The 13,750-nt window shown below is 49.4% G+C and overlaps 4 protein-coding genes across 4 annotated transcripts; 2 read left to right on the top strand and 2 right to left on the bottom strand.

Annotated features, from left to right (window-relative positions):
• Positions 1-563: 563 nt before the first annotated feature.
• TRV_05295 (autophagy protein Apg5, putative) lies at positions 564-1,613 on the top strand (the record flags this gene model as incomplete). Its single annotated transcript, XM_003020572.1, has 3 exons — positions 564-677; positions 743-1,178; positions 1,342-1,613. 3 exons carry the CDS (start codon positions 564-566, stop codon positions 1,611-1,613), a joined length of 822 nt encoding a protein of 273 aa, XP_003020618.1.
• Positions 1,614-2,003: 390 nt separating this feature from the next.
• On the bottom strand, positions 2,004-2,693 carry TRV_05294 (uncharacterized protein; the record flags this gene model as incomplete). Its single annotated transcript, XM_003020571.1, has 1 exon — positions 2,004-2,693. The coding sequence occupies one exon, from the start codon at positions 2,691-2,693 to the stop codon at positions 2,004-2,006; it is 690 nt and encodes a 229-aa protein (XP_003020617.1).
• A 1,234-nt stretch (positions 2,694-3,927) lies between these two features.
• TRV_05293 (uncharacterized protein) lies at positions 3,928-5,194 on the bottom strand (the record flags this gene model as incomplete). Its single annotated transcript, XM_003020570.1, has 3 exons — positions 3,928-4,345; positions 4,396-4,765; positions 4,831-5,194. The coding sequence occupies 3 exons, from the start codon at positions 5,192-5,194 to the stop codon at positions 3,928-3,930; spliced, it is 1,152 nt and encodes a 383-aa protein (XP_003020616.1).
• A 5,707-nt stretch (positions 5,195-10,901) lies between these two features.
• TRV_05292 (uncharacterized protein) lies at positions 10,902-13,370 on the top strand (the record flags this gene model as incomplete). The annotated part of the gene is made up of 2 exons (XM_003020569.1): positions 10,902-11,366; positions 11,442-13,370. 2 exons carry the CDS (start codon positions 10,902-10,904, stop codon positions 13,368-13,370), a joined length of 2,394 nt encoding a protein of 797 aa, XP_003020615.1.
• Positions 13,371-13,750: the final 380 nt, after the last annotated feature.

Raw genomic sequence — 13,750 nt, 5'->3', positions numbered from 1 at the left:
GAGCTAGAGCTGGGGCGATTTTGTATATTTACAGTCTCTTAGTTTTAAAAGACGGGTCTTATTGATGTTGAGGTGTATAGAATTGTATTCCGTTATTCATCTATTCCATGTTCACAATCATTCTCTGAAATGATAACTAATGAACGGCTTGCTATTGGTTGGTACTGACGTTGACGTTTCTATACTTGACTCGGCAGTAAACATACGCCCAGGCATCTATAATATGGAGATAAACTGGCTATCGATACTTCGTTTAACAGTCTACATGCTGTACTTTATGCTGTCATTGTTACTGGTATCTTGCTGAGAACAACGCAGGGCTCCCGTCCCGTCTGATACTGGTCACGTGCCATGATGTATCTGGAACCTTGAGCAAACAAATATATCAAGCACTGCATCAGTTTGAAACCGACATTTACATCTCGGCAGTGACTTTTACTAATAGACTATGACCCTCACGACCGTTATTTGCTTTACAACGTGCTGTATCCTACACCCTGAGAGCATACAACTTAACTGACTGCACCTCTTGTAGAGGGGCAGTATAGATCTTGAACCAAGTCATGGCTGCAGCCTCACAAACTATCAAGCAACAGATCTGGGAAGGCTGCCTGCCACTACAGATAAACCTGTCAAAGTCGGAATGCAGAGTGTTCGACAAGGCAGATCCTTACTTTGTAAATCATATATCACACCTGATATACCCTCTGATAATGTTTCTTCACACTGACAAGAAATATAGATATCATTTCCTCGTCTTTCATACCTACCATTTCTATTACCCAGGCTACTCGACTTCTTTAAACCTTACCTTATTGGCTCTGATCCCGTATACCCATATCAAGGCTGGTTCTCATTTGAAGGGCTTCCGCTGAAATGGCATTACCCCGTTGGTTTGCTATACGATCTATACGCCAGCACAGAGCCAGCACCAGAGCAAGGTGATGATAAGGATATAAGGTATCCATGTCGGGAAACCCTTCCTTGGAAACTAACATTACATTTTCAAGACTGGCCTGATCAGGAACTCGTCGGTCTCGACGAGCAGGGGAGGGTTATGCATGACTTCTTTATGAATAGTGTCAAGGAGGCAGATTTTGTTCGCAACGGTACAGGGAAGAGCATTATGACACTTTCACGAGAAGACTCAAATAAACTTTGGACGTCCATACAAGAACGTATGTATACCACCTGCCTATTTATGGTGTCTCAACATGATAAATGTCTAACACGTTCAAGACTCCTTTCAAACCTTTCACCGAGTTAATAACACACTCTTACCGAACATATCGACTCCATTCCGCAACGTACCACTGCGAATATATTTGCCCGTTGCACCAGGGTCCGAGAAGCCATCTATTAAGGTCGTTCAATCCCAGTTTCCACCAATTATCTCTACAGCGTTGGCGGGAGCTGAGAAGCAAATTCAAACTATTGGAACTGCTCTTCATTCTGTAGTTCCTAGCTTGTTCCCAGACGTTAAGGACACAAGTATGGCCACACCAATATTACATGGAGCCGCAGTACCAATGAGTGCACCCCTGGAAGAAATGGCACGGTGTGCAGCATATGCTGATGGATGGCTAAATATTGTAGTCTGGATGCATGGATGAAAGGACACCCTGGGTTATGACTAGACGCCATATGGTTATTTAGAGCTGTTAGCCTAGGAGATTGATAGATAGTAATGTCATAGAAATTCAACGAAGGGTATATAGTTACACACAAACTTGAGCATTTTATGCTAACTTTGTACATGCTGAGAGAATGAGATTGAAAAGCTGAAGTATCAAATTCTATACCGCACCCAAGAATGCCCGCCAATAATGTTTTTACAATGATAGTTCGTTAATGTAAAACACAAAGATAAAAACACCAGGAACGTACAACGCCCAAGCTTCATAAAAAGAACAAAAACTGGTTCACGGCAGTGGAAACAAAACTTTGGGCCGTCAACTTTGGTTGAATCAAGGCCAATCTGTTCTGTACCTCGCCGGCTTATGTCAAAGGCTTAGTTGGTCAACGCTGCCCACACGCATTCCACCTCCTAGCCTACCGCCACCCTTGGTCACCATTCCGAGTTGATATAGTCGTTCCTCTCCACTTGTTGTTCGACCCCCAATATACCACTTCTCTGGACCTAGAGCATCCCTAAACCCTCCACTACCACTACTGCTATCGCTTCCTCGTCTATTCCTATCATATGACGAAAACGGGACTGCAGAGGTTGAAGATGAAGGTGTTGGAACCGGTATCGGAGACGTCGTGGAATTGGAAACCGCGGGTGTTTGAGCAGCTGCCGAGGAACTAGTATGGCTGGTAGAGCTTATTGGGGCTCGGGATGAAGGGGATGAAGTATGCGAATGAGTATGGGCATGAGCATGGGTATGGTGATGATGATGGGAGTGGTGATGGGAGGAGAAGTGGTTTGATGTTGACGATGCGGCCGCTGCGGTAGCAATAGAGTTGGTATTCGGTTGTTGTGGATTCGAAGGAGCTGGATTTGCCGTAGCTTTGCTTGCTATTGTTCGAGTTCCGGTGGTATTTGAAGAGGAGGATGGCGGAGAGTACGAAGAACCGATGTGTGATGACGACGGGCCTGGGGAAGGGGGTTTCGAAGGCGCTGTCTTATATGCGGTTTGCGCCCTGAAAGCAGCGAGGAAGTTGGCTAAAAAGGGCCTGTTGGTCGTCATGGCTGCGAACACGCGTGTACAACTATCTTTCGGCCTGATATCGACAACCGAGTTGTTCTATTGGCGATGCTGTATTCAGTCACTCTGCTCGTGTGGCGTATGTGATATAAATTTTTCTGTAGGGAGTTGCTGGATCACAAGGAAAAGAGAGCAAAGATCGTCGCGTCTAGCTCATGCATGTACCACAATCCAAAAGGCGCCTGCAGCACTTTGGTCTGTTTGTCGATATTGAATTGTAGGCTGGCCTGTCTCGCGGCAAAGAGAAGAGCATCGGTCATGGATGTTGTGATAGTGACGACGATGGATGATGCTGAACCTGTGGGGTGACTTTTCCAGCGGAAGATCTCGGAAAACCAACCGCGGCCGGGCTGTTAGTAATCCGACGCCACACCCAGCGGCCTGCACCGCCACATAGGTCACGTGCATAAGGGACGACGAGCATGCGGCCTGCGCTCACGGATTACTCGAAGACGTCTACCACTCCGAGGAGGGCTATCTCGGTGCTGGCCGGCTAGTTGACGGCTGGAGATATCCCTTTAAGCTTTTTTTCTTTGGGGGGGGGGGGGGGCTTCCATTGCTTGATTTGTATATTGGAATGACTATTGATGGCTCACTTTCGCCTGCTCAGGGGCAGCCGCTGATACCATGATTTATACACAGTTAAATCCGCCAGATCACCAGACAAATGCCAACAATACCCCTCCCCGAAGCCTTAATCAGTGGAAACTATGTAGTGTAAATACACGCAATCCGTTTCCTGGATGACAGATGCCTCGTGGTTACAGAAACCCTGATTCAACCAGGTTCCATATTGCTTAGGACCATAGATTGGCTCGTGCTAAAAATAGCTTAAATCGACCGTACGAATACACTGGATTGCTGGGACAAGTGCGGAGAAGTTCCGTTTACTCAGGAACAGAAGCTTTTTTGCTTTCCCGAAATGACCTGGGTTACGTACATCTGGCAAAAGGAAAGGATACTCTAATTGAAATAGGTAATCTTTCATCATAGGCAAACGGCTTGTTTCCAAGTCTCACTTGAGAGAAAACGATAAATGGGATATCATCATGATCAATGCTTAACCACGCAACAATCTTGGAACTCATGAGTATGCCGGAGGCAATAAGGGGGAAAAGGGATAGATGGCAATATCGAAGCGGAGGATTGATACAGATCCCCATTGGTTTATATCTCACAAAAATCAAAACACACTACTTGGTCTGTATTATACTCCTCAAATTTTCTCCCACCGGAAGCCACTTTTGAGAACACGGGTGACAGTCATGAACACACCACAAAGGAAAATAAGCGCCGCGGAAAAGAGTAAGGCCAAGGTAAAGTTCCAGTCCCTAGGGTTCATGGAATGCACATTGCTGTCCTGCTTGAATAAAATGCCGCCGGCGACTGGAGTACCGAGCAAGGCGCCAAGGGAACCAAGGATAAGGGCGGCCCGGCCCTGGCTACATCTTGGGCTGGCGTCGATAGTTATAGATGCCATGGCGGTGAATAGGAGTACTAGCTGATAACCAGCTACCAGGGCATAGAATAATGACCCTATAATGACTCCCACTGGATCTACCGCGAGTATTAGAGAAATCAAGACTATCCCACAGACGTTTGTGAACAAGACGGCCGTGTTCAGATTTCCAAGCCTATTGACATCAGTAAATCTGTTATTTAGATATGCACATACTATACTGACCTTGAAGCTAAAATAGTTAGGCTGAAGCCTCCTATCAAAGCTGCCATATTCATTGCACTTACAAAGTAGCTGGCCAGCTCGGTCCTCAACCCCAGCGAAAGGCCATATACCGGAATGTAGAAGAATGGAACAAAACCACCAACGAGCCCCAGAATGGCTCCAATCACAAAGGTACAGTAACTGGCATCTTTGAACCCACCAAGGCTAATGAATGGTCCTCTTTTTTGAGGAATTGAAGGATGATATGGTTGGAGAGTATATAGAGTCGAGCCCGATGCCAGGAGCACAAGGGATGTGATTATCCGCACTGCCCATGGAAAGCCGACAGCAACAATAAGCCAATAGCTTACTATTGGGAAAACAATTCCACCTAAGTTTAAAGTTAGCATTGTTGTTTAGTGGAGTTGTATATACCAAAGGGTAGAATTGACACACCTATAGCCGCTCCAGAAGTGGCAACTGCAATAGCCAACGGACGTTTTGTTGAAAAGTAGGAGGCTGCAATGGTAATCCCAGGAGCAAACAGCAAACCAGACCCAATACCTACACACACTCCTTCAGACAGGAAGAACTGGTAGTACTTCGTGCTAATGGAGGTCATAACAAGCCCTAGAAGTTGTATTATCAATCCAGTCCCTGTAACATGATGGAAGTGACTGGAGCCGACTGCCTTGCTGGAGAATATTCCAACAAACAAGATAAAAAATGCTTGAACCGAGCCAATCCATGAAAGGGCTGATTGTGATGTAGTAGGCAGGAGAGTTTGAGAATAGCTTGCTTGGAAGGCTCCATGAGCCATTACAAGACCCCTGGATAATGAGCATCAGCTAATTGTTTCCAGACAATGAAATAGTCTAGTTATACAGAAGAATGTTGCTTTACCATGTATTTTGTGTAAGAACACAGGCACCCATAACCTGCATCCAGGCATTGCGTCCTCCATTGGGAGTACCCAAAACCGCTTCTAAGCTTCCCTCACGATCCTCGAAGGATACTGTTGACTCATGCACCTGGGCCTGGCCATTCTTCGGAATCTTGGACGCTTCTTCGAGCTTCATAACTGTTCAATAGTAGTTTAACCGGAAATTGAGTTGATGACGTGCTGTGAATGGGATAAAGGAATGGTTGGGGTATATTTTTCTTCTCAGTAGAGTATGAAGGTTGATAATTTCGGTTCCGGATATATAATTATCTTCTATAATATATAGGTAAAATGGCGGAGAGATCTGAGCAAGGGAACTATGCCGTTTCCTGTCTTACCGTAACCAACAAGATTAGATATTTGATGTCACCAAGTGACGCGACTCATCTGAAAGTTTGCCAATTTGTAACCCGACAATTGTATAATGCAGGTGGTAAGATACATAAGTGTACATATCCTTGATCTACTATAGAACTTTGGACCTCAAACGAGGCCATGTAGTATTCCATACGATGATTCAAACGGGTAACCGCCGTAGACATGACCGAAAAGGAGCCTGTGTATTCTGGCCCATCTATGCCGGTAAACGCTCTATCCTGTCGAGTAGGAGGCCGGGAATATTCACCTGGAGACATGGGAACCGTGAGCCTGGGTGACACACAAACAGAAAACGGAGCTAAACTCATTTAGCTATTGTATCGAGTATTCACTATGTTGTATCGCACATTATATATTACAATGAGGAAAATCATGAGATTTCAGTCGCATGTTTCAAGCTCATCTATTCGCTGAGAGACGATGGCGCGATGCATATTCGCGGCATCGACAGCCGTTGTGAACCCAAACGGTCTAATTTTTTATGCAAGAAAGCATGAACTTCAACTAGGCGGGGCAGCTGCATATTGAATTCTCCATTGAGCAATGAATAAAACAGCTTTTAGTTGTACCTGTACGGAGTAGCTTGCCTGGGAATTCGGGAAAAGGGTGGCGATAGAAGAGAAGAACAGGAGACTGTGTAAGGTACTCTCAAATGAGTACATGGGTGGAGCGAAACACTGTACAAAATATATGTATGCCTTGTCATGCGGCCACTTCTGTGCTGCGACGGGTATTGGCATATTTTATATCCCAAGATAATACTCAGTCCCTCAAACACATTCAAGGTAGAAAGGGCCACAAGTAATCATGTACTACCTAGGCAAACGAGATGACCTAGCAGCCAAGAAATGGATGCTCCCTTCACGAGCATAGAAGTATATAGGCGGCGGGAGTTGCATATATATCCCAAGTCCTATCGGTGTTACTCCAGGAAGCCGGCCCAGGGGTATGCGGCCAGGCGGGAATAAGGATTGGCGGTCGTGTGACAAAGGGCAGTGCCCCTCGCTAGGTAACAGGCACCTAGGCAAAAGCAGCCGGCGTAGAGGAATTATAAAGGATAGGGGCACCATGCTTAGTGCCCGAAAGGGCATTTTCAGTTGGACGTATCTTCAAGTTCCGATAGCATAGCCGAAGGTTTTATGTTAAATGACTCGCCGTGAACGGGTCATTTCCTGATTTGATGGGTGAGTGGCTGGGGAACCGTATCATGGAGGCCAGAGATGCGCTGTTCGCTGTTTGCATCTTGGGTAGCTGCGTTATGGTGTCGATATGGGTAATGCTGAGGTGTCCAGAATGGCTCTGGCTGGCTCAGGGGGAGGAAGTGATAGACGATGTTCAACCCTCGGGTTTAACATGGCACATATCTTATCCATGAAGCCTTACTCTTGTGTATTCTCGGCCAAGGAGTGGCAAGTTGACAAGTTGTATGCATGCCATGGAAGTGGAAACCCCTTGCAAGACTGAGGCATTTCAGGTGTTTAACCTGCGTTTCCACAGAACACAACCGCATCCGGCCGTGGGGCAATTGGCAAAAGTGATGACTGGGATTCTTGTAGCCAAGTATACTGTGCGATGCTGACAACGGACTGACATACGGCGACTATTTACAGATTTTCATTCCGATAGAGGACCATCAGGAAATGAGTCCTGATATCCTCCTTCAACACCGTTTCGGGTAGAGACAAGAGGGCAAACCGCTATCCATCCATATGTGCACGGGATATTGCCCAGGAAAAACGTATATGATGTGACTGGGCTTAAGAGAGGAGGCAACGACAGGGGATGGCCTGCTGGAGACAACAATGGTGTGAAGCGTTATCACCAGGTGTTGGAGGAACTGTGGATTAGATGATCGCATTGCAGGGATAATTAGGCTAAATCACCGTGCTGCGGGAATCTTCCGTATGGGTCTTTCAATCAATATGGCGAAAATATATGAGTACCAATACTGAACACTCGGATATGAACTCTACTTATATGCCACGATACCTGAGGTGACTGGGCATCTGAGACGTAGAAAGAAAAGTAGCTCTTGCTGCCCTGGCTTTTGGGCCCCGGCGTGAGGTAGAGTAGTGTTTAGAATTCTCCGCCAGCATGCTGGACAAGTAGTTGACCGGGGAATAAGCATACTAAGTTTACGGTGCGGTGTGGGATTGTTATCCCAATTACTCCGTAGTAGCATGTGGGTGCAAGAGGCAGGACGGAGGTATCCGCAGTTTTCTTGATACTCCCCTGGCCTGGGCGGGACAAAGAAAGCTGTGTTGAAACCAGCAGCCTGGCCCAAAGTTTGGCTTGAAGACGAAGCTAGATAAGCACAACGACCAGAGCCAGGCTGTGACGGCATTCTGTCTCGCGAGAGTGAATCGGCCAGAGTCCAGGCTGGTGAGAGGTGTGTAGTGGTTGCCTGGCACCTGCAGTCCTCGGTCTTTGGTAGCCTGGTTGGCGCCTGGTTAGCCTGCCTGGTAGCTTCGCTAAAGATGCTTACACCTTGCCACTCGCACGCCTTACCTTACCGAGAAAACCCTTTTCCTCTGGCACCGTGCATGGCCAATCTGAGAGCATGGCCGCCTCGAGCTCCGTTGGCTCTGGCTGCTCCCAGGCCTGCTGCTGTCCTCGTCTCACGCCACCGTGACACACAGCCGAGCCATCCCAGCGCCTATCCACACCAACAAGCTCCCCGGCGGACGATCGATCCCCCCAGAGCCTCTCTCGCCTGTCCGCTGCACCTCGCCCGCCGTCCGGACGGTCCATCTTGATATCAGGAAGCGGGAGACAAGCTCGTGTGGAGAGATCCATCGCCAAAACAAGCAACTCTTGGCACGTGAGCAAGCCTTTTTTCTCGGCTACTTCGACGTCGGCTTCGCAACGTCAATCTCAACGTCGTTCCAACCTCGCTTCAACCTCGCGTTCGACGGCAAGCAGGCAACAGGCAGCGAGCGGGTGCAGGCTGCCAGAGAATGAGCCGGTAGAATGCCGGTGAGTGCTCTATGTAGACAGGCCCCTGGACGGGGTGAGCTGACAAGTGGGTGCATGCGAGACCAGCGCCAAACGGGCAGGATGGCACTTGACCCGCGTTTGACCAGGTACCGCGCGGGCAGATAGACAGGCCAGCCAGCCAGCCAGCAGACAAGCTATCTGACTAGTTGCCTTGCTAGTTGTATGGAGTGGTGCTCACTGACTCACAAAGTCACCTCATGCTGAACCCTGGGAAGACGCGAGTGGGCAGACCTAGGTACATAACAAGCGGCCGGGTGGGCAGTCAGGGTGCTGTGGTTTGCTGGCCACAGGCGAAGGCCGCTAAGTAATTCCTCCGTTTTAGGCTTTGGTCTAGGGACGGATGGAAGCCAGATACAAGGAAAAACAAAACAAAAAACGCAGCGACCTTTTGGGCCAACAAACAGACTTCTACAGCAAATGTGATCTCGTGTTAAGCGATCCAATAACTAGTCGAGTACGGAGTGGTCGCGGGGCATGGGTTTGCGCTCCCCCTGTTGTGTGGAGGCATTCTTGCTCGGGCAGGCCTGCGCAACATGGTATAGTTCTGGCACACACACACACTCTGTACTCACACCTCTCAACAGTGTAGTTGGATCTCGGTGCATGTGGTGTGTGGGCAAAAAGCAAGAGGGAGGTGGAGAAAGCGTCATGCTATGCTGCAAGGGTGAAACGCTGGCTGTCGACCAGGCTGGGAATAAGTTGTCAAATTACATGCACCGCAAGGAACGAGCTGTTTACACCTGAGAACGGGACGTTGCAGGGCGGTTGAGAAAGAAACTGAGGCATCACACAGGACGGCCTCCAAGATGTCATCTCATGCACATGAACCCCATCTTGCTCCTCCGCTCATTGGGCGGAAGTAGGCAAGCTTTTTCGAAGCATTTTTCCAACCCGGTTTAGCGGTTGAACGCCGTCTTATCACCTCGCCTTGACCCGCCATTGCGTCTTGGTCCAGAGTCGCATCCGCATTCAGCAGAGATGCCCTGACCGCATTATTAGCCGGTCGTGTTTACACTGCTCCCTTGCGGTATATTCTCCTCACTGGATCCTGCTATCTGGTGGTCTGGCTGTCCCGCTTCTGCTGCTGCCTAGCTAGTTATCGGCCAGGCCTTGGAGCCATTCAGACGAGCCCCCGAAGCCCCCGAAGCCCCCGACTAATCCGAGGACTTGTTCGTCCGCTCAGGAGTAAAACAGCTACCTTCGAGGAATGAGTGGAATTACTAATACGAGCCGGCCAGAGTTTCTCCTCCTTTGATGGAGAAGAAGGGGTCCAAGTAATCTTCGCAGATGTCAAGCTTTTTGATGCATGTCCCTTTTTAATTAATAAGAGCGGATGCTAAGTAGTCTGCTGCGGCCTCGTCCTACTGCCAGCTGTCTCTCTTTCTCTCTCACTCTCTCTCTCTGATTGCCCCTCTCCCTCTCCCTCCCTCTTCTTCCTCTTGACCGTCTTCTCTATCACCTTGATCTTCATCCTCTAGTTTATCTCTCAGCTCCCTGCACGAAGGCTGAACGCCAGCTCCCTTCCCCTTACTCCGTTACACCTCGAAAGTGCTACATCAGAAACACCGACACGAGTACGGAGTAAAAGAAGCTTCGCCTCCCTTGCCGTCGCTTCTTCTGCAGTAGTTTAGAACACGCCAAAAGAAAAATCCGCATCCCGGGAACTATAAGACCAGGCATCCTCCTGTCTAACCGCCTCGAAGCCAGCATCTAGCCACCGGCGACTCCACGCCACCCCTAAATAACTACACTTGACTGTCCGTCGTCTGAATAAAACCTCCCCAAGTTTTCCTCGTCTCCCGCCCTCGACTCGCACCCCCCCCATCCCGAACCGTCGCCGTCTCGCGTGCCCATCGGGAATACCAAGGTATCTCAAAAAGGGGGAACAGCCGTATATAAAGGACGGAAGGAAAAAGGAGAAGAGATAATCAGAGCGTCGGGCTCAGCAGGAAGAGAAGCCGGATCGTCATCCTTCGAGCCGAACTCGCGCAACCTCAGCAGGCAGGCCTATGGAGGGAACGACTTGAACGACCTGAGCGACCTGAGCGACCAACACTTCATCCTCTCTCCCCTCTGTGAGGGCAAGGAAAAGCCCAGGAAAAAAACGGATATAAAAACAGAGAGAGAGAGAGAGAGAGATAAAAATAATTAGAACGACGACGACTGTAGGCCCGCTTCCCCTTCTCTGGAGCGGGCGTCGAGGCTTGTCATGGCCCTCGATACAAATGCCATCGACTCCTCGACTGTCCCGCCAACAAGACACCGGTCTATACTGTCGAAACTGACCAGCCGCTTTGGAAACCGCAATCGCAACATCTCGGAGTTCTACGTGCAGCCAGATGACCCGTGGAAGTCGTACCACCCTGGGGAGATCGTCAAGGGCGCGGTAGTGTTGACCGTTGTGAAGCCTGTCCGGATAACGCATCTGGTTGTCTGTCTACATGGTTACGCGAAGGTCTTCAAGAACACGGTCGGCCCTGGTGACCATGCAGAGGAGTCGGGCTACCTGGGGCCGGGACGCGGGCGCAGAGACGGCGAATATCTGGGCAACGGCTTTACCTCGCTGTTCGAGGACGAGGTAGTCTTGTGCGGCGATGGAAGGCTGAAGGAGGGCATCTATAAGTTTCGGTTCGAGCTCTGCTTCCCTCCATATTCGTTGCCCAGCAGTATCAACGTCTGTCTTGACCAATTCTCCCCGTCCTTTCCTTATTTTGCTTACAGTGCCAGTTTCTAACGCTGTTTTTTGTAGTTCGAGCGCGGGACGATATCGTATATGATCACATCAACTCTCACAAGACCGACGACCATCACCCCTTCAATGTCCTGCGATAAGCGACTTATCCTCATCGAGAGAATCGACATTGCTCCCCTCCCGGCTCCCAAAGCTCGTGTTATCACTCTTGAACCCATATCCGCAAGGTCGAAGTCCAAACCAAGAAAGAAATCTACTTCTGGTGAGCGAGGGTTCAACGGTGCTGCAGGCCCGGCATCTCTTGAGCCATCGTCTTCGCAAACGTCCGAGCAGAAGCCCCCGTTGAGTCCCGTACCGAGTGAACAGAGCACTTCGAGCTACCTCAGCAATAGCACACAGAGCTTCCAGGTTATCAGCGAGTCAAATACCGCCAGAGATTCAGATACCATAACAGCCACGACCAAGCTTCTTCGCGGCGGAGGCTTGCCGGGCGATGTTCTTCCACTCAGAATTATGATCAATCATACCAAACCAATTCGAAGCCCTCATGGAATCATTGTCACGCTGTATCGTCAGGGAAGGATTGACATGTACCCGGCTATTCCCATCGGTACTCCAGCCAAGGGTAAAAGGCCGGTTTACGAAGACTACTATCCTAAATCACGAACAGGGTTGGGAGGTCTCTCCTTTGGTGCGACTAGAACTTGCAGTGTCTTTCGAAAGGACATGTCGCAGATATTCTGTCCGCTGATAGTAGATCCCAACACCATGACCGCAGATATAAAGACATCAATTCGAATTCCTGAGGACTGCTTTCCTACGATAACGCGCGTCCCCGGCGCAATGATCAGTTTTCGCTACTATGTTGAAGTGGTTATGGATATACGAGGAAAGCTGGCTGGCCAGGACCGCTTCCTCCCACGGTTAAATATAATGAACTCATCCTCCAATAGTTACAATTATTGCGCTGCCCCCCGTGGGTTTAACACCGTGGAGACATCGAGAGGAGGGACGTCTACTACTTCCAGCTGTACGGGGAACATACTGGACACCGACCAAGTGCGAAGGGACAAGAGTGTCATTGTCTGCGTCTTCGAGGTTGTTGTTGGGTCAAAGGATAGCGGTAGAGGCCAGCAGCAGCAGACGTCCAGCGATGGAAGTGTTCGTCAAGACTACCCAGCTTCAAATATCGATCAACATACTCAACCGACTACCCCGGAAACCGTTCGTGAGCAACAGCAGCAATCTCAGGCACCACAGATTCACTCTGCAGACAGGTCTCGAGGCAACCGGAGTTTGGATAATGGTTATAGCGCTGGATCTGAAGACCGAGAGCCATGGCATGCCCGGCCTCCGGACCAGTACGTTATAGACCCTCCGCTGGCTCAACTGGAAGAGGACATTGATGAGAAAACGCGGCTACGCCGAGCGGAGGCAATGCTCCTACCCAGTGCGCCACCAGCATCTGATGAAGCTGGCCCGTCGAACTCTACACTTGCTCTGGCTTCAGCACCGGCCCTCTCAGAGCACCGCGACCTCTCGTATTTCGAGACCCCTACTCCTACCTACTCTGCCTCTGCTTATATGCACTCTCACCCTCCTTCCGCCCCTTCACCCGATACAATCACCCCTTACTCTGCCCACGAATCATCTCCCGCCCTTCAACATCCTGGCGCGTATCTTCTGCCTGAGAGCGCTGCTGAAAGCTCGTCCCATCCCAACTACCACCAGCCCCACTCAACTTCCCTCCCTTCAGACGACAAGCAAGAGCTAGAAAAGCAACGACTCCTCAACGAGAGAAGCGCTCCGCCGGGCTCGGACGCACCAGAGTCAGCCACCGGTGGGCCCAGCCAGGCCACCGCTCCGGCTTCTGAAAACGGCGATATCCGCCATCAACCCCTACCCTCTGCCCCTGTCCTTACAGAAGACGACATCATAGGACAACCAATAGCGACAGGGGAATCCCTTCCCAGATACCAACGATAGACGGAGAATGTGGCTATGCAATGACCAGGACTGGACGGCGTTCAACATACGGAGTTCTCCTTTGTTTTTTATACACGGAATTTATTTCCTTTCCTTCACACTTTGTCGTTTCTACCATTCCATTCTTCTAGCCATACTTCCTTTTTAATAGCGGGCTCACTTTTAAAAATATCTGAGGCATCGACCGGTGCATTTCATTCATCTATAATACCACGAATATCCTAACGGCAGCTCCTGTTAACTCAATGATTAGCCCAACAATAGCTTATAGTATTATATTATATACCATGCATCCTTACCCACCACCGCCGAGGGGGAACCACAAACGGTGTCATTTTTGCTCTCCGGTTATTTTATCAATCCAAATAATATAAGTCTCT

This window comes from Trichophyton verrucosum (assembly GCF_000151505.1).
Source record: "Trichophyton verrucosum HKI 0517 chromosome Unknown contig00399_43.r1.exp, whole genome shotgun sequence".
NCBI classification, from domain to species: domain Eukaryota; kingdom Fungi; phylum Ascomycota; class Eurotiomycetes; order Onygenales; family Arthrodermataceae; genus Trichophyton; species Trichophyton verrucosum.
The sequence above is the reverse complement of the archived record's forward strand: the minus strand, read 5'-3'. Positions and strand labels throughout refer to the sequence as shown.